The sequence below is a fragment of the Canis lupus genome, chromosome 22 (assembly GCF_048164855.1).
Source record: "Canis lupus baileyi chromosome 22, mCanLup2.hap1, whole genome shotgun sequence".
NCBI lineage: Eukaryota > Metazoa > Chordata > Mammalia > Carnivora > Canidae > Canis > Canis lupus.
The window spans coordinates 2,476,999-2,498,507 of record NC_132859.1 but is presented as its reverse complement, the minus strand read 5'-3'; the positions used below and the strand labels follow the sequence as shown (position 1 = coordinate 2,498,507).

Below are 21,509 nucleotides of genomic sequence, written 5' to 3'. Positions count from 1 at the left end.
ATAGTGTCCAATTTGACATTGCAAAGTAAAACCTCTTAAAACTGTTACCTACTCTAGTACTTGCCTGCGTGACTTGAGTCATCTACCATGAAGTCTGTCCATAAGAAATAGCCATCCCCCACCAAAAAAGAAATAATCCGTATTAGCTTGTTGTACCAAGCTGAAAAACAAGGCAGCAGTGTGCTACCTAAAAAGTTCTTGTCCCTCTTTTCTTTTTAATCTAACTGATTCAAAAAGAGATTTAGGAAATGGTTCAGGATGTCAGTCAACAGAGAACATAAAATCGAGGAGAGAAAGAATGGAGAAAAGGTTGCTGTGCTTTTATTAAATCTCCATTGCTTTAATATTTACCAGTGTGTCCATAATTTCAAAATTCTCTCTTTTCAATCAGTTTTTTCCTAGCCTCAAAGAACTTAACAGAAATACCTTAAATTCTCTGTCCCTTTAAATAAGTCAGGAAATCTCTTAAAAACTAATCTCTTGGGATGGATAAACCAGTTCAGCTGAAATTCTGACTGACCCAGATTCAAACTTTAACACAAAACTTCAGGCTTTCGAGACCAAAGAATTGGAATGATTTATTAGTATGTTTATTTAGTAGTTCATAGTTTCAGCTAAAGACAAAGATGTTAATGAGTCCAAGAGCATCAGCTGAAAGGATATTTCTAGGCAGGCTGAAATTAGAGAATTGAATGAATTTTGTAGAGAAAAGAAAAGGGAGGACATGAGATTTCTAGACCCAAAGTTTGAAGAGGTTCACAAATCATTATCCTTGGGTTTCACTGATAGTTGTTTTGTGATGGAGGTGACCTTACTGAATACCAGAGATTCTTATGCACAATAAATTTAGAAAGTGTTCTTAGAGGCCAAGACAGAAGTCCAATTCATGTAGGGTTCAGGCCACTTGAGTGCTGATGACCTTGGCCACCTGAGCTGGTTTACAGAGTGTAAAATGAGCTTGACTTGCACATAATGCAGTTTTGAAAAAAATCATATGAAAGACTTTTTCAGTAAGCCCAAGGTCCTTTACTTGGATCCTGTTAGGAACAGCATGCTCCTTAGATTCACAAGGCGGAGGTAGAAATTTCACAGCGGGAGGTTTACTATATCCATTTAGAATCCCAAGGTCCTGTCAAGCTCTGAAAGTCTATTCATTCAGCCATTCTACAAACATTCGTTAAGCCCCAGTTTTTTGCCGGTGTTAAAATATAGCAGATCAAGTTTCCTTAGTATCTTATATGAAAGAATAGAATTAGGTTGGTAAGTCAAATTAGAAGACTAAGTAAACTGCTTTTATTGGCAGAGGCTGTGTCTGAGTGTACATTTGTCCTTCAGGTGAATGACCGTTTTGTTATGTGATTGAAAACATAAACTCACTATCATTTTAGGAGTAGGAGAGGAAAATGATCTGAGGAACTACTTAGACCTTTTCAGTGAATGGCAAATGCCAATCCCAACTTATCTGGATGTTTATTTTTAAAATATAATTTATGATTTTTTTCAATGAAAGATTACATTTCTTAACAGATGGCTTCACCACAAATTCCTTCCCAACGTTCCATGTTCCTACTAAACTGAAATCGCCCACTGAGAATAACCGTGTTTCACAATGGGAGGGGCAGCACATACGTTATTCTAATACAGCCAGTTTTTATAAAAAAAAAATAAGCAGATATATCTTGAGTCATAACTGAGAGGTCTGCCGAGAAGAAGGTGGGAAGTTATATACAGAAAGAGTGTTCTTCGTTTAAGGCAACATTTTTTTCAAGCTAGAAAGGAAAGCAAATGTGTGGATACAGTATGTTTGAATAGAACCCTTGCAGAATCTCCAGGCTACCAATTTCCTTGTTTCTACTCGTTCAACAGGCAACACTGAACACCTGGTCCATTTCTGACCATGCCAATCTGCTTAACTTCTGGAATGAGCATATTTCTTTAGATATCTATGAAACAGGCTTACATTGAACTAAAGTTTACCTTATGAACAATACAGTTCCTATTAATCTTCGGAACCTAAAAGAAAAATGAACTTAGACTTCTTTTTACTATAGTTACTTGAAAGCTATTTTCTTTACATAACATAATTTATTAGCCCATGGACTTTTGAGGAATTGCCAGTTAACTTGCAGACATCTTCTCAAGGACAGGGAGCCTTTTCTCCTGCTTCTGCTATATTCACTCCTACAGACACAGGGTTAGTGCCGAGGAAAAGGCTCATGTCAACAGTGCCTTCAGTAAGTGCATTCACTGCACTGGCACACTTATCTGCCTTATGTTCTGATTAGCTGCCCAGATGCCCCTCTGCAGCCAGGGTCACTGCATTTTTGCATGTGTAACTTAAAACTATACCTGGCCCCAAGCCAGTGTTCAACAAACATTTGCTAAGTGGAGCCGGAATGTGACTATTTGCTTATTGGAGATGAACCCTAAATGGCTTTCAAGGAGACATTTATTGAGTTTGTCTTGATGTTGCTACAATTTAGCTATTTTTACAAGATTAAGGCATTCCAATGGGAAAGGACAGGAGTGCCTGATTTGGTTTGTAGTCACATGAAAGATTAAAGCCAAAAGATCATTTCACTCTATTTTGTCTTTGGATAGATGAGGAAACCAAGACCCAAAGAGGCTAAAACACATCAGCAAAGTCATTCAGCCAGCCCAAATTAGTACCCTGGATCCCAAACCCTTTGCCTCACCTGCACAGAGACCTTGCCTCTGAATGCTAGGCTGGTCCATCCAACTGCCAAGAGCTCTGTGTGCTTGACTAATGTGCTCCTCAGACTTATGTGGCTCCCACCAATCTGCTTTCCCCCTGACTTCCCTGTCCTGCTAATAGTCACTTCATTTTTCAGGCCAAAAATCTAAGGGTCGTCCTTGATTTCTTGACCTCCATACTCTGTCCAGCACACCAGCAAGTCCCCCCATTTCTACTTACACAGTTTGTCTCATATTTGAATGCTTCATCCTGACTTGGCCCACTTGCTCTGCTGCTGTGACCTCTCACTGGCCTCCCTCCCTGCTTCCACCCCTGCCTCCTCCAGGTCATCCCCAGCAGACCCATGAGCAGCTCAAAATGGAAATCCGATAATGTCATTCCCCCTATTGAACTCCTCATGTCCCAGCCCCTCATCGATGATGTTCTATCTCAAAGTAAAACCCAGAATTTATACCATGTATTTCAAGACTTCATGTGATTGAGATTTTCAAAGTTGGGAGCAGAGTCTCTTAAAGGCACAATCTCCTACTTCATTTCAAAGTCATCGTGGGAATTCAGGTGGATCACTGACATGATATAGCCCATCATTTCTTATTTTCTCTTGTGACTATACTTGAATCTCAGCTTAAATATCAAGGAAAAAAAAAATGCCTTCCAGAGAAAGAATTAAGAGGCGAAGAACGTCCAATAACAGCAAGACTAACCTTCGTAGCAAACCATTATTTATGGGTGCACATTACTACCTTGAACAAATGAACCTGTGCCAGAGATGCTCTCACTATACACTGTTTGCTCCTTGGAGAGAAAGACGGTGTCCATGTATCTTTATACCCCCAGGGCCCTGCGCAGTTTGGGGATCATATTGGAATTTAGCCCATGCTCAGGGCCTGGGAGAGGAAATGACTCAAGTCACCACACAGCACTACAAAGGGGTCGAACCAGCTGCAGCTTTTTCTTGTTACTTTCTGACCATGCTGAGCTGCTCAGAAGAGACACTAGGAGATAGGGCCATTATCAGAAGAGGGGGCACTTGCTTCCAGTACCAGGAAGGGCCAGAACTGTCACTAAATGCCACTCTCCAAAACCAGGAGGTCCAGTGAAAATCTTTAGCATTTAGTCTTTGGCGCCTCTCTTTCTGAACCTTTCCAGATGTGAGCACCACTATGGTAATTACTGCATTTCTATAGACTGTTGTGCTTACAGAGTGTTTGACAGCTGGTTTAATTTGCTCTTCCAGAGCAGTGATCCTGTTATCTCTGCTGCAGATTAGAGACATGGGTCACCAAAAAAAAGGGGGGGGGAGGGGTCAAATAACCCAAGTAGAATCACACAGCGTACAAAAGTACAGATTTTCAAACTTTCCAACCTGTGATGCCCTATTGTTTGTTCGTTTGGCTGTTCTGTCCTCCCCTTACTTCTTCCATACATATAATTGCTTCCAAAAAGTGGCTCATATCATAGTGCTTTTTAAGGTAAATTTCATTTCAAGCAGCCCCTTGAAACACCTGTCTGCCTTAAATTCTTCATCAATGCTGCTTTTTAACAAGCCACCATCACAGACAGTCCTTTCTCAATGAATGAAAAATATTTCCGGAACTATATCCAAGCACTTCATTTTCCTGTCAGAAAAGTAATTGTGGCTGGCTGGTAAACCAGGTTGAAAAATCAAATTTAAATGAGCCAAATTTAAATTTATAAGAGCCTCATTTAACATGCAATTAATTTTATGCCTATAATAAAAAGAGAAAAACCATGGGTCTTCCTGAGGAATTAACTAGGCTGATAAGGAAGTGCTATGCCTCATGGAAATGAGATAAGATGATTCTTGAACTGTCATCCTTTTGGTTGCATAATATTATATACAATACATTCTATTTCAGGGATGTATTAATTTTACTGAAATCATTTTTTCTGAGTTCTCACAGGAATGTGACCAAATGGTTAGGGCTAAAACTTAGATTATCAGTTCCAGATTTTTTTTAAGTTCTCATTTTCTCCTTTATATTACCTAAGTCTTTTTAGCTTCTAGTGTTTTTAGTTTCTTCCCCAAAGAACAGGGAATAATAGAAATGGTAGAGCTCAGCTATATTTAAGCTTCCTCAAACTTTGTTCTAATTAGTAAAATGTTCAGCAAAACCTTCATTTGCCAATCCTTTTATTCCTGTTACAACCCATGTGTGCATTAAGGTGGGGTTGGCAGTCATTTGTTTCTGATTTATACTATTTTAATGTTTTTGATGTGCAATAAATATATCCCATTCCAGTGTAAGCCCATTAAGTTATTCATAACATGACGGCAATTTGCATTTTTCAAGAAGAAAGAAGTGAAACTCTTAGCTACTTTTTATTCTAAACTTTGCTCCTGGATACTGCCACAGATGAGTCACTGTGAAAGATCATTACTGAGGATGTTTTCTAATGGGATAAGACTACTAAAATCATTGAGAAAATTATAAGACTTTTTTTAAAGATTTATTTACTTATTTTAGAGACAGCAGGGGGTTGGGTCAGAGAGAGAGTCTAAAGCAGACTACATGCTGAGTGTGGAGCCTGATGCAAGGCTCAGTCTCACAAACCTGAGACCATGACCTGAGCTGAAACCATGAGTCAGACGCTGAACTGACTGTGCCCCCCTTTAAGACTTCTCTTTGTTGAGGACAGCCAGCCTCTGGTATATTTTTTAAAGGTTCTAGGGGCCAATTAATACATCATTGCATTCAATATCTTTTTGAAACTAATAGTGTTTTTTTTAAAGTAAATTTTTGTAGGAAACCAAACTTTATATCTTTTTAAAATTGTATTTAAATTCAATTAATTAACGTATAGTATATTAGTTTCACAGGTAGAGTTCAGAGATTTCTCAGTTGCATATAACACCCAGTGCTCCTTACATCAAGTGCCCTCCTTAATGACCATCACCTGGTTACCCCATCCCCTCATCTTCCTCTGGTCCAGTGACCCTCAGTTTGTTTTCGGGAGTTAAGAGTCTCTTTAACTATCTCTAATAGTGCTTACATTCATACCTTTTGTGTTTTTCCTGCCTCTGTTCCCAGGATTGAAAGGCTCCCTCCAGAGGCTGCAGCTGGAGTATGTGGATGTTGTCTTTGCAAATCGACCAGACAGCAACACCCCTATGGAAGGTGAGTGAAGAAATTTGATAGAAGACTTTAGAGTTATTGATTCTAGCTTGATGATTTATTTCACTAACAGTAGGAAATGAAATATATTCAGACCGATTTGGTTGAATGTGAAAAACGAACACCTTTACAGTCGATGTCTTTCGGCCTCAGCATTTACCCTCAAGCCCAGAACTCTGCATCCTGCATCTTGCATCTTCTTTCATTTTTGAAGCGTTTGCAGACATTGGAATTGTGGCTCCTGCCGGTTACAGTGCTCACTCTTTCCAGGTTCATTTCACTTCTGCAATTTCATCAACTGAAACAATAAAATTAATTGGAAGGGGAGTTTATAACCCAGCCATCATTATTTTGGAGTAAGTCCCTCGATGATCTTCCTCTTTTGTAATGACTAGGTCTGATTAGCTTCCAATCTGTGGTAACAAGAGCTAAGTGCTACCATGAGCAGAGGTTTTACAGGAGTGACTACAAAATGAGACTCCTTAGTTGCAATTTGGCTTTTGATTCTCAAGGATTTGCAACATTTTATTCCCATTCTGTTACAGCTGTTTGAAGACAATAGTCAGGCATCTTCCTGTGGAAACCTTGAGAATGTTCCTCTAAAACTAAATTTTCATCAATTTACAGTTATTTTTGGAGTCTACCTAAGATGATTGAGAAAGAAGATAGTTTTTGAGGACAAATTAGAATGTTCATGTCAATTGAGATTCAGTAATAGGGGTTAAACTTACCTGAGGCGAATAAGAACAAAGATATTGGGGCACCTGGGTGGCTCAGTATAGTTGAACGTCTCTACCTTTGGCTCAGGTCAGGATCCCAGAATTGTGGGATCAAGTTCCACATCAGGCTCCTTGTAGCAGGCCTGCTTCTCCCTCTGCCTGTGTCTCTGCCTCTCTCTCTCTCTCTGTCTCTCTCATGAATGAATAAATAAAATATTTTTTTATTCCTTTTTTAAATTATTTTTTAAGATTTTATTTATTCATTCATGAGAGACACAGAGAGAGAGAGAGAGGCAGAGACACAGGCAGAGGGAGAAGTAGGTTCCATGTAGGGAGCCCGACATGGGACTCGATCCCGGGTCTCCAGGACCACGCCCTGGGTAGAAGGCAGGCGCCAAACCGCTGAGCCACCCGGGGATCCCCTAAAATCTTTTTAAAAAGAACAAAGATATTTGGGGGATATGAGAGGAAAAAATGTTCTGGTCATTTGAGGCTTGTAATATACATTTACACATTTTCAAAGAATTAGAATAAGGTAATTCTATTTACTATTCAAAATTACACTGAAGATAAATTTGTCCTTGATGATTCAAAAGGTAGTCCGGGATCTCATAATAAATCAGGTGTTATAAAGATTTATTCATGCTTAGAGGGTTATAGAAGTTACAAATGATTGTACATGTGGAAGTATATATGCATTTTTCTGTAGGTTGCATTTCTGAGCAAAAAAAAAATATCCTGGAAATTATTTTCCTCATCATTTATCTCTTAACTACAGAGAAATATTAAAAATATATATTTATATATCTAATTTTCTCTTAGAGTTTTCTGCTTTCTTGATTCTGAGTAAATCAGGAGTTTATTATATGGCAACATCAGTGTTGGAAAATCATAAGAATTATCCATGGAAATGACATAAAAATAGATATTTTTATCAAGGCAAAGAATAGGTATTTCATAAAGCAGTCATAAGCATCTTACTAGTGTAAGAAGTGCTTATTGCAAGGATAATATGATGTCACATTCTCCTCAATGACACATTTAAAGAGAACACGAAAGCTATCTGATGAACAAAAGCATCGAATAAAATGCTATTTGGTGGGGGCTTGTGAAAACTGAAATTGTTTTCCATTTTAAATGCCTAATGCCACTATTTTCTCCTTTGAAAAAGAGTCCTTTGCAATTACACCATGTACAGGATAGAAGAGCATTTGGGATTTTTCCAGGTGTTGGGTTTTTGTTTTTTGTTTTGTTTTGTTTTCGCTCATTTTGCACACTCTACCCCATGTCTAATTTTAGAGATACAATGCAGGAGTCTCTCAAACAGAAAACATTATAATTTGCATTATATAACTATAGAAGGAGGAAGTTCTTAATTAGGATCTAAGCTATGTGATATTGATAAGATAATCAATTGTGTCTGTTGTGTAAACACTGATAATGTGCTGAAATTTAGTAGAAGGGAGCTTCAGAGTGCTAAACAAACAAAAAACAACATTAAAAACATGAGATTGCTGCCCCGTAGAAATTGTAACTGCAGCATTGTCCATCCAGCCTTTGCCAGAATTGGAGAACATGTTCATTTTTCCTCAGTTTCTCATATAAAATTCCACAAAGCGGAATATTTTATCAAGCTATTTTATCAAAAGTCATTGTCCAGGTTCAGAAGTCTAGTGAAGGAGACCAAACAACAGATATTTACACTTGATGATAAGGTCAAGGCACATGGCTTTTTGTAGCTCTGCAGCCATCCACCACTTCATGCTGGAATGTAGTCAGCTCCCCCCACCCTCTACCATCCACTCCTAGCTGGCCTATCAGGCTCTAAAGCTCATTCCTTTGGGAGGATTTAGCAGGGACATACCACAGAAATTCCTCAAGCAGGACTTGTTCTAGATTGAAATAGCTCCCCTGTAATTTCTCCCTGGCTTTCAGAAAATGTGTATCCTTAAACTTAGTATACTCATTTGTTCCAAGGTGGGCCCGATGGAGATGCCAGTATAATACTTATTCTCTGCACTTAGTGTCTTTTACTTCACTGTAGCAGAGGGCAGTGCCAATCTGGGCAATAGAGAGAAGAAACAGGAAATAAGAAGAAAAGGAGAAATAGGGGCACCTGGGTGGCCCAGTCAGTTAAGTGTCTGCCTTTGGCTCAGTTCGTGATCCCAGGGTCCTGGAAATCAAGCCCCACATGGGGCTCCCTGCTCAGTGGGGAGTCTGCTTCTCCCTTTCCATCTGCCACTCCCCCCAGCTTGTGCTCTCTCTCTCTCTCTTACTTTCTCTCAAATAAATAAATAAAATGTTTAAAAAGAAAAGAAAATGAGAAATAGGGATTGCCAGGAGGCCTTGGGTGCATTTGCTCTCCTAAAAATGGCATCTAAGCTATTTCTGGATTCCATGTTGTTATTAAGATTCATTTTTGCAGTGATTTTGTAAGTCATAAGTTGTGTGTGAGTGAAGCTTGTAAATGTACAATGGAGTCTACCTTAGAGGGCTATTAGTGTTTCTAAAAACAGTACAGAAAGTAAATGTTACATATAATCAAAATTACCCTTCAAAATCTTACAGTAGCTGTTAGTCCATATTACTCTATAGTTTTTAATTATTTTTCAATTTCCTCTGCAAATACAGTGACAGAACCATCACTGGATACTTGCCCAGCCCCTAACTCCCATTTTTTACATTTTGAAATGGCCAGAAAATCCTTAATATCATTCACATACTTTTTTTTTTTGTTTCAGTAACTCATATTGGCAATTTTAGGCTTGATTGCATCCATTCCTGTCTAATAGAAGTGATGCAACGTTGGCTGCCAAATGCATATTGATGAAGTTTCATATATTAAATCTACATATGTTGGCACTGTGCTGCATGTGTATATTGGGATAGCTCATATTAGAGCCTTAGCATTTGAAAATCATTTTTATTGGTTTCAATTATTCCTATCAACTCCATGGAGCCACAACACATGCTAAGCTATAATTTGGGTGAGACACCTGTTTTAAACCCCAGGGACCTAATGAGAGAGCCCAGCCTGGCTTTCTAAGACATGTTTTAAATAACTTTGACTTAAGTTTATTAAAATGCCAACCCCATTCATTTGATTTGCACCTTGAAAGGATGTTAATTGGGAACATTTCTAAAATAAACCAAGATGAGTTTCATTCAGTTTCTGTGTATCATATAGCATCCAACTGAGCCAGAGAAGATTAGCAGTAGCATCTTCTTCCTAGTCTATAGGCATCATATATCCAATTAGTTGTTGTCTTTTTTTTGGAAAACCAATAGACAAAAAGTGAATCCTCTCAAAAGAATAGCTGTAAATTCCAAACGTGTAATCAGCGGAGAAAGTGGTAAGACACAATTTGCAGTCTGCAACCTTGGGATGCAGTTACATTTTGCAGCCATGGGAAGATGTTTCTGACAATAGAGGAGAACTCTTGTACTTTTTCCTCTGTCCTTCTTGTTTATTTTTTCCGGTTCACCTAGTAGTAAGTCATTTTTCTTTCACAGCATCTGCCACGCCATCTGTCTCTGCTACAATATCTGGCATCGATGGCATGTGTTCCAATCCCAGAAAAAATCAGCCCCATATCCCATTTCTTTTTTCTTATGCTGCTGTATTCTTACCAGTAGAGTCACGGACAGTTCCTTGTGCTCTGTGCTACTCATATTCTTAATTCTCTCATTTCCATAAATCCTAGTGTGTATTTCAAAATCTTCTCTTGAGCTCAAAAGAAACTTAATTCCAACATGAGTCATGCTAGACAGGGATAGACACAGCATTTGTGGGTCCGAGGACCTGTCCTAGGAGTTTTTTGGTTTGGTTTTCTGTCATTCCCAAGTGCCAGGCTAATTTCTCTCTCTCTGTACTATTCTCATTGCCAGAGAGGAAGTGATTGAGCATTACTAGAGGGCAAGAAAGGAGTCTACAAACCATGTACTACTTGTGAATAACAGAAAAAAGAGGGGACCTGTTTTTGTTTTCATAGCCCTTTAAAAGGGAGAGAAGAAATCCCACTAATTTGTTGATCTGAGAATATGATGATTTTTAACTAAAATCAAATTTTAATTTAAAAAACATTTGGAATTGAGCCTTCTGACTTTTATTTAAAGTGCTTTTTGCCAAAACTTGTTAATCTCACAGACTCCTTTAGTCATTAGATGTTATTCCCAACCTAATACAGTTCAAATTATTTACATTTAAAAAATTGTTTCCTGCTAGCTGGTCAATGCTAATGTAAGTTATACAGACATAAATAACTCAGATGTCTTTTTTAGATGAGACAAGATCAAAGTTAGCTTCACTTAGTTCCCACAATATCATCATGTCAAACAGCCCATTCATTCCATAAGTATTTACTTCCTTCTAAGCCATCTTGTTTGGTGTTCCCAAATGCAAGCAGGAATCCATGGATATTCAAGAATATAGGATACCTAATGATAGCTCAGAAAATACCAGAACGTAACAAACATTGCACCATCCCAAAATTTCTCTGTATTTTTCAATTTCAGAATACTGGATCTAGATATTTAGTATCCAAAGCAAAGATTTCAGAACAAAAATTAATGACCTAGAAATACCACCTAAGCATAATGGATCATCCATTCTACCTTTATATTGTTTTATCTTCCCTGAAAGACACTCTCAGGTTTTCCCCCAAAACATAATAATAGCAGGAAGAAATCTTCTGCAAATAGTCACTAGCAGGACTTAATATTATGCAAGTCATATGTTTATTTGAATTTTCTATTAGCTACACCCAAAAGATAAAAAGAAACACATGAAAACAATTATAAAAATATACTTCAGGAGTGATTGGCTGGCTCAGAGCATGCAACTCTTGATCTCAGGCCTGTAAGTTCAAGCCCCACATTGAGTGTAATGATTACTTAAAAATAAAAAATCTTTATATATATATATATGAATATATATATGAATAAATTTAATATACATCATAAATTCATATATATGAATAAATTTACTATATTATAAATTTATATATATGAATAAATTTAATCCAACGTATAAAAATATTTCAACATGTAATCAAAAAGTATTAATGAGATTTTTTTCACCCTAAGTCTTTGAAATCTGTTGTGTTTTTCACCCTTGTAGCGTGTCTTAATTTGGATCAGCCACATTTCAAATGCTTAATAGCCATGTGACAACTTAGCTGTCCCAGCCTTTCAAACCAGAAGGTTAAATTGACCTAATGGGCTCTAGAGGCCCTCAGACAACTGAATTTGACCACAAACAGGTCTATAAACTTTACTTCCAGTCTGGCAGAGCACCAGGCACATAGTAGGTGCTCAGTAAATACTTATGTATGTATGTATGGATGGATGTTTCAACGAATGAGTAAGCACATGTTGAGTGATTGAATGAGTGAAGCTCTAAAGTTAAATAGATCTGAATTTATTTTTCTCTCCTTCAAAACCTGTCTTGGTTTCCTAGTATCTGCAAACATCCTGGCACCTGGTCTACTTCACATTTTTCAGGGTGATGTTAAGGACAGGTTGCTGGCAAACATCCCCAGGACGCCCTTACATTCCATTTCTTCTCGTAGCAACAACAGCAGCATCTAGATGCCAGGTGTTTCTCCAGAAATCTGACTGATACCTAAATGAGCAGAAATGAATGGAGGCATGATTCCTTGGCAGTTCAGTTGCCCCTGAGGTCTACTATATCAAATTAAAATTATCTAATGCATTTCATTTATGATCCTGGCCAGGATGCTCCTAAGAGCCTCTAGAACCCATCAGATCAGTTTAATCTTCTGGTTTGAAAGGCTGGGACAGCTGAGTTTTCAAGAAATTAATTTGGAGAAAATGATTTTCATATCCAAGAAGATGAGCCAAAACCTACCAATCCTGTGGTGCAAAAAAAAAAAAAAAAAAAAAAAAGTGTTCCAATTTTACTAAATCAGTTTTATTTCCATTTTAACTGCAAATTCACCAAAAATTGCACTGCTATTATAGACCTATTCAGCTGATGGTTTTATCCTTTACAAAACAATAAGACGTTTCATAAAAAGAAATTTATTTCATCCATTCTAAGTAACAACATTGGTGATGGATGGATTCACTTTAGTTCTTTTGGTATGTCTTTTTATAAAGTCTCATGTTTCTATTCACTATGGACCTCTTCATTGGAACAATATTTCTGCAGAGTGGACTGGGGGACCTTAGATGGGGAACACAGCTTCAAAAACTGGCTTTTTTTTTTTTTTTAAATCCTGGCTTTTTAACTAGACTGCACACCCACGGCAAGTTACCACCCTCACTGAGGCTTAGGGTTCTCACCTGAAAATGGAGGTCACAGAAAGTGAGTAACTCTGTATAGGAGGGGAAAACAAGCATAAGCCCTTTTTCTAGAATGTCCTGTAAAATGTACATACCTATAAAACTCCACTGTTTCTGGATTTCTTCTCAGAGATGACCATAGGAGAAATCCAAGGCCCTGAAATTACAATGTGAAGAAAATCAAATAAAGGTGCCCAGGCTGCAGAGGCAACCAGGGTCTTCAGTGAGGTCACATGGAAATCAAGGCACAGCACTGGCTGTGAAATTTCCTTCTAGCCCATCGTTTCTCCCTGGAACTTTGTTCATAAATCCTCCATGCCCTTTATAATTAGTGTAATCAGATTTTCCAGGGTTAATCTATTCACTCGAGCCTGTGATTTTATTTTCAAGTCTACCTAGAAAAAACTCAGTATGAGGATTTACTCATTCATTCAGTTGAAATTCACTGAATATCTACCATATGCCAAGCATTTTTCCATGCACTGGAAGAAGTTAATAAATTAGGCAAACATCCTGCCTAGATCCTAGAAATTACATTCTTGTGGGTGAGACAGGCAATAAGTAAGAAAGCTACATTAGATGATGATACTAGTATGAAGAAAAAAATAAATCCTGGGAAGAGGATAAGAAGTGTGAGGGGTAGATTTTAGATACCGTGTCCAAGGGAAGTCTGAGGAGCATATAGGGGGAATAGCCTAGCCTCCCACAAAATAGGAAGGGTGTAACTTTGGATTCAGACACTAATTGAGGTCATCTTTCTATTTCTCCCTAGTTGTGTCGTTTTAAACACTTTATTTAACCTCCCTTATCCTTATAACTTTCCTTATCTATAAGATAGAGATACTAATTTCTACTCTATAGAGTTATTATGAAGATTTTTTGGAATGATATATACAAAATGCGTAGAATGTTCCTTAGTACACAGTAATTACTAAAAAAAAGTTGAAGCTATCTTTTTATGTTGTTGTTGTGTGCATGGTCCTGCTGTGAATTTGTCATGTGGGAAATGACCTTGAAGTACTAGTAGCCTCCAAGTCCACTACTAGGCAATCGTAGAGGTCCCAAAACAGAAAGGCTCACACAACAAATTAAGATGCATGGATCACATAGCTTATTAAGTCAAATAAAATGCATAGTGAGAAGCACAAAGGAAGAGATAGGGGCAATTAAAAACAATTAGGATAGATTATAAACAGGGAGAGGGACCCAATGACATGAATCTTGGAGCCTGCAGTGTTCGTATGGCCTGTTTTCTCTCTCTGCCACATCGGCCTTCCCTATAGGGATGTGACTGTAACAATCAGATTCAAGATTTGGGCAAGAAAGCTCAATAGACAGAAGGTGCTGGGGTCAGTCGTACACTTGATCTCTTGGAAAGACTCAAGAACAGATTTACCTGGCCATTAGCCGTAGCTCAACAGATAGCCTGATGTATAGCCATGGACCTTTTGCGTTTCTTGTGCACAGGATTTTTGAAGCCAGAATAGGTACATATATTTCACGTATATGTAGTATCCCTTGAATGTTTGGTGTCATCCACAAAATGGATGCATCGTGAATATCACATTTTCCCATGCTTCCACCTCTGTACTCAGCACACACATTTTCTACTTTGTCTGTGGCTGCCATGACTCAGAGGTTACTAACACTGAGTCATACCATATATGTTACATGAATTCTGCTTATGTCTCACAGGCTACTTGTTCCTCTATGCAGTTCCATTAATCATCCTTATTTCTCTTTGTTGAACAGGACTGAATAATCCTAAGTAACACAGCAAAGGCACTTTACGGAGTTCACCACTCTTAGTTGCTGACCTGCTGCTTCAGATTGGCAGTCTTTTAGGGGCATTGAAAAATTGTTAACAGAGACCCCCAAATCCTTAAACATGGATTACTGTGATATGCATCAGAGCCCTGGTTAACAAATTATCTTTTCCACCTGGGTCCATAGAACGGGAGCCTTACAAAAACTACCTTTACAAGAGCATACTGAGAAATTAAGAGCGCCAAGGCTACAGAAAATATGTGATGAGCTGGCTTTAAAGAAAATTATATTCCAAATAATTGTGATCATCTAGGACTGTATTTTGTGCTTTCTTTGGAGGTTAAAGGTTCCCAACCTCATTTCATAGAGTCCTGGTTAGAAAGGAAAAGCTGGAGAAAAGTATGCTTATATTCTGTGCAATTTAGCTACTTCCTCTGTCATCTCCCCCTCTTTTCCCTTTCTTTGCATCCTAAGTGAAAACAGAAGAGATACAACCCCTATCTTTAGTAAGTTACAAAAAGAGAACGTGGGCCATGTGTCTGGGAGCCTGTTGTACCTCCTTACCACAAAATCATGGCCCTCACCAAGCTCAGAAAGGGTGGTTTTTTGGTTTTCTTTTTTTCTTAAGTTGCTTTTAGTTAAGAAAGGGAGAGAGATTGAGAGAAAACAGACATGGCTTCTGCTTAACCCAGCTGTCAGGTGGAGACAGAGCTGCTTAGTATTCTGGAGCTGTGGGTTTGTGACTCATGTGAACTTCCTTCTGTGTGCTTTGTCATCTCCCTAGAGTTGTGACAAGAATTACCTCCACATTCTGAGAGGATGTCAACTCAGTCTTGGGGGAATTTATCTCTGTGAGTTCCTTATTGTGCTGTAGTTGATTGGCAGGGACATGGGTAGGATTTGGAGACCAACATTATCCAGTGCCCTAGCCCAGGCAGGTAGGGCTGTGGATTTTTAGCAGCCTGTCACTTAGTGTTTTACCCGCATGCCGATTCAATGAGCAGAGCCACCTGTATCATTGCTTACCTGGCATTCTCAGACAGTGGGGATAAACAAATACCCTTAAATCTCTCTCTTACTTTCTGGAGAAAAAAAACAAGGTAATGAGAGAGAAAGTGGCTCTCTTAACCAGCCCCCCCCTTGGGGTATTTAATATGTATCATGAAAAAGTATGGAGTCTGCATTAAAAGGAAAAGGGTGCTAGCTTCAGGTGCATGAATTTGGTTGAGTTGCTTAGACTTCTACTTCTTAGTTTTTCATTGGAAAATGGCAAATAATAACAACATCACCTTGCCTAGCCATTCCTAGGATTGTTGTGGAGATAATGTGACATAATATAAGTGGAAATGTTTCATAAACTATAGTGCCCCCATACAGATATTTTGAGGTTGTTATTGTTGTTACATAAATCTATAATTTTAGGTATATAGATGCATAATGAGGTATAATAATTGAAATGTCAACCAGGCAGTAAGACACGACTGGAAAATATATATATATATATATAAATCCCACTTGATTATAGTGAGTGATTTTTTTCATGTATTGTTGGATCCAGTTTGCTAATATTTTCTTGAGGATTTTTGCATCTGTGTTCATCAGAGTTATTGGCCTACAGTTCTCTTGTTGTGTGTCTTTATCTAGTTTTCATATCAGGGTAATGCTGGCCTCATAGAATGAATTTGGAAGTTTCCTTTCCTTCCTGTTTTTTCAAACAGTTTGAGAAGAACAGGTATTAACTCCCCTTTAAGTGATTAGTAGAATTCACCTGTGAAGTTATCTGCTCCTGGACTTTTGTTTGTTGGAAGTTTTTTTTATTACTGACTCCATTTCTTTGCTGGTAATCAGTCTGTTCAAATATTGTTTCTCCTTGTTTCAGTTTTGGAACGTATGTGTTCCTAGGACTTTACCCCTTTCTTCTAGGTTGTCCAATTTATTGGCATATAGTTTTTCATAGTATTATCTTATAATCCTTTTTAAAAATTTTTATTTATTTATGATAGTCACACAGAGAGAGAGGCAGAGACATAGGCAGAGGGAGAAGCAGGCTCCATGCACCAGGAGCCCGACGTGGGATTCGATCCCGGGTCTCTAGGATCACGCCCTGGGCCAAAGGCAGGCGCTAAACCGCTGCGCCACCCAGGGATCCCTATCTTATAATCCTTTATATTTTTGTGGGTTTAGTGTTTATTTCTCTTCTCTCATTTGTGATTTTATTCATTTGGGTAATTTTCTTTCTTGATAAGTCTGGCTAGAGGTTTATCAATTTTATTGACTTCTCAGAGAATCAGCTCCTGGTTTCATTGATCTGTTCTATTGGTTTAGTTTCTATATCATTTATTTCTGCTCTAATCTTTATTATTTCCTTCTTCCTGCTGGCCTTAGACTTCATTTGTTGTTCTTTTTCTAGCTCCTTTATGCATAAGGTTAGGTTGTTCATTTGAGATTTTTCTTGCTTCTTGAAGTGGGTGGGCCTGTATTGCTGTAAAAATTCCTTCTTAGAACTACTTCTGCTGTGTCCCAAGGGTTTTGAACTGTTGTGTTTTCATTTTCATTTTTTTACCTGTATTTTTTTAACTTCTTTGATTTCCTGGTTGACCCATTCATTGTTTGGTAGTAGGTTATTTAACCTCCATGTATTTGTGGTCTTTGCAGATGTTTTCTTGTGGTTGACTTCTAGTTTCATAGGGTTGTGGTCAGAAAAGATGCATGGTATGACTTTGCTCTTTTGGAACTTGTTGAGTTTGTTTTGTGGCCTAATATGTGATCTGTTCTGGAGAATGTTCCATGTGCACTTGAAAAGAATGTGTTTTCTGCTGTTTTAGGATGAAATGTTCTGAATATATCTGTTAGATCCATCTGGTCCAGTGTGTCATTCAAAGCCATTGTTTCCTTGTTGATTTTCTATTTAGGTAATCTGTCCATTGATGGAAGTAGGGTGTTAAAGTCCTCTATTTTTATTGTATTTGTATTGATTAGTTCCTTTATGTTTGTTATTAACAGTTTTGTATATTTGGGTATTCCCATGTTGTTGCATAAATATTGCTAATATATCTTTTAATTGGATTGTCTCTTTTATGATTATATAGTGTCCTTCTTTGTCTCTTGTTACACTTTTTGTTTTAAAGTCTACTTTGTCCAATATAGGGATGCCTGGTGACTCAGTGGTTGAGTGTCTGCCTGTGGTTCAGGACGTGATCCTGGAGACCCAGGATCAAGTCCCACGTTGGGCTCCCTGTAGGGAACCTGCTTCTCCCTCTGCCTGTGTCTCTGCCTCTCTCTCTCTCTCTCATGAATAAATAAATTTAAAAATATTTAAAAAAAAAATAAAGTCTACTTTGTCCAATATAAGTATTGCTATCTATACCTGCTTTCTTTTGACTGCCATTTGCATAATAAATGTTTCTTCATCTCACTTTGAACCTGCAAATGTCTTTTTGTCTAAAATGAATCTCTTATAGGCAGCAAGTAGATGGGTCATGTTTTTTTTAATCCATTCTGTCACCCTGTATCTTTTGATGGGAGCATTTGGTCCATTTGCATTCAAAGTAATTATTGTTAAATATGTATTTATTGCCATTTTATTAATTGTTTTGTGGTTGTTTCTGAAGATTTTCTCTGATCCTTTCTTATTTTCTTCTTTCATGGTTTGCTGCTTTTCTTTAGTGATATATTTGGGTTTCTTTCTCTTTATTCTTTGCATATTTATTAGTAGTTTTTTATTTGTGGTTACCATTAGGTTTATATATAACATCATCTGCATATAGCAGTCTATATTATGTTGATGGTTATTTATGTTTTAACCTATTCTTTACTTCTCTCCTTCCCATGTTTTAGGTATATGGTGTCATCTTTTACATCCTTTTATTAATTCCTTGGCTGATTTTTTAAAAGATTTTATTTATTTATTCATGGGAGACACAGAAAGAGGCAGAGACATGGTTCGAGGGAGAAGCAGGCTCCCTGCAGGGAACCTGATGTGGGACTCGATCCCAGGACCCTGGGATCACAACCTGAGCTGACGGCAGATGCTCAACCACTGAGCCACCCAGGTGCCCCTCCTTGACTGATTTTTTACAGAAATATTAACTTTCACTGCTTTTGTGCCTTTTACCTTTATACTGTCATTTTTGTTCTTTCCTTTTGACTCCAAGAGTCCCCTTTAATATTTCTTACAGGGCTAGTTTAGTGGTTGTAAACTCTTAGTTTTTGTTTGGGAAACTCTTTATCTCTCCTTCTATTCTGAATGTTAGCCTTGAGGGATAGATTGTTCTTGGCTACAGGTTTTTCCCATTCACCACTTGGAATATATCATCCCACTCCCTTCTGGCTTGGAAAATTTCTGCTTAAAAGTACACTGATAGCCTTATGGGGTTTCTTTTGTATATAACTGTCTTCTTTTGTCTTGCTGCTTTTACTAATTTTTTCCTTTATCACTATGTTTTGTCATTTTAATTACAGAATATATTGGTGTGGCTCTGTTTTTGTTGATTTTGCTAGGGGTTCTCTGTTGTGCTCTTTGGATCTGGATATCTGTCCTTCCCAAGAACAGAAGTTTTTAGCTGATCATTTCTTCACATAAATTCTCTGCCCCCTTTCCTCTCTCTTCTTCTGAGACTGCTGTAATGCGATGTTACTACATTTGTGGAGTCAGTGAATTCCCTGAGTTTGTTCTTGTTTTGCATATTTTTTTCTCTTTTGTTTAGCTGGATTACTTTCCATTAGTCTGTCATCTAGGTTATCAATTTGTTCCTCTGATTCTTCCATCCTACGACTCATTCTATCAAGCATGTTTCTCATTTTGTTTATTGAGCCTTTTGTCTCTGCTATATTATTCCTTATCTCTGTGTTAATGGTCTCACTGATGTCCTCCACTCTTTTCTCCAGGCCACTAAGTAGTCTTATGAACACTGCTTTAAATTCTCCATTAGACATGTTACTTATGTCTGTTTCACTTAGATGTCCAGCTGTGGCCCTGCCCAATTCTTTTTTTTTTAAGATTTTATTTATTTATTTATTCATAGAGACACAGCTAGAGAGAGAGAGAGAGGCAGAGACACAGGCAGAGGGAGGAGCAGGCTCCATGCAGGGAGCCCGACGTGGGACTCGATCCAGGGTCTCCAGGATCACTCCCTGAGCTGCAGGCGGCGCTAAACCGCTGCGCCACCGGGGCTGCCCCTGCCCAATTCTTTCATTTGGGACAAATTCCTCTGTCTTCTTATTTTGTGTAAGTCTCTGTGCCTGTTTTTGTGTTAGGAAAGTCAGCTACATCTCCTGTTCTTGAGGGTAATGGCTTTATGAATAAGAGGTCCTGTAGTGCCCTGCAGTATATTATCCCCTGTTCCCCAGGGCCTGGTGGTACTTCTGAGGGTGTTTCCAATGAGTGCTGTGTACACTCTGCTGTTTTGTCCTGGCTGCTTTATCTTTCAGGCCAGTTGTCCGCAGAGGTTCTCCTTGCCTGTTGTGGGCAGTGTTTGGTCCCTGGCCTGAATGTGGTGTGTTTTAACTAGGTGTTCTCTAGTCTGCTTGTGAAATAAGACCTGTTGCTGCCACTAGAACCAAAGTCTCACAAAACTGGGTTAAGAGAGGTGTTGGCAAGGGTTTGGGATGGTCTTTTGGGGTAGGGGGTCCACTGGTGGGATTGAGGCAAGTGTGACTGAGAAGGGCAGTTCTCCCAGAGCATAGGTGTTGGGGAGCAGCACTTGATGTAAGCAAGTTAGGTAGCGATTATCAGCACTACACTGGTTTCCACAGGTGGTCCTGTGCTTGTGCTGAAGGGCAGGGGAAGGAAGTGGCACCTTGCCAGTTCCTTTGTTCTTGGAGGGGTCTCTCCATGAATATTGCCTCTCTGGGACATGCTCCAAGATGAGCAAATAGTCTTCCTTCTGTGTGCCCCAGTTGCTCTTCAGATCACTGTTTTCATGCTCTATGTCTGTGGGCTATTTGCCCTGCCTTTTCTCTAAAAGCAGCCCCCAATGTCCTCCAAGCTCTCCCAGAGCCAAGCACACTGCCTTTTAAAGCTCTAGGCTTTAAGCCCTGATGGTTTCAAGAACTCCCAAAATTCAGGCCCTCTCACTTTCCAAGCCAGTTGCTATGGGGATTTGTTTTCCCTGTGCATTCCCCTGTGTATTAGTCCGTCTTCCATCTTTGTCTGTCACGATGGCTCCCTCCACATCACAGCAGCCACCATCCATTTCTCTCGAGCTGCATCTCCACACATCCTACCTTCTTCAGTGTGGCCTCTTCCCTATCTTTAGTTGTAGAGTTTGCCGGTCTTCAGACAGATTTCTGTGGTATTTGGATGATATCTTTATCTAGTTGTATTTATGGGATGAGACAAGCCTAGGGTCCTCCTCCTCTGCTGCTGTCTTCTCCTCCTCTACCTGGATCCATGATTCAATTCAGAATCCCACATTGTATTTAGCTTCATGGCTTTTTAATCTCTTTTGGTCTAAAGCAGTTCCCCCACCATTTTTTTTCTCTTTGATAACATTGACATTTTTAAAACTCCAAACCAGTTGTTTTGGAGAATGTTTCTCAGTCTGGATTATCTGATCATTTTTCTCTGATTAGATGAAGCATTTTTGACAAGAAGACTATGTATGTGATGTTGAATTCTCAGTATTTTCCTCAGAGGACCCAGGAGTGTCACTGTGCCCATTATGGGTCATGTTAAGGTTGATCACTTCATTGAGGTGATATCTGCCAGTTTTTCCCACCATGATACAGTACTCCTTTGACTTGGTAATTAATAAGTAATCTGGGTTTGTGATTCTGTAAGACCACATGAATAACCAGGTCCTCTAAAACCTGGTTTTAGCATCTATTGAGGATCCCTGCCTACTCATTATTATGAGTCATGCT

The 21,509-nt window shown here is 38.6% G+C and overlaps 1 protein-coding gene across 4 annotated transcripts in view; it reads left to right on the top strand.

Annotated features, from left to right (window-relative positions):
* KCNAB1 (potassium voltage-gated channel subfamily A regulatory beta subunit 1) overlaps positions 1-21,509 on the top strand; it is a 359,203-nt gene that overhangs the window by 299,391 nt on the left and 38,303 nt on the right. For all 4 annotated transcript variants that reach the window (XM_072792175.1, XM_072792176.1, XM_072792179.1 and 1 more), the window contains one exon: positions 5,770-5,856. In XM_072792175.1, coding sequence (XP_072648276.1) covers positions 5,770-5,856 — 87 coding nt within the window. The remainder of the gene's footprint in view (positions 1-5,769; positions 5,857-21,509) is intronic.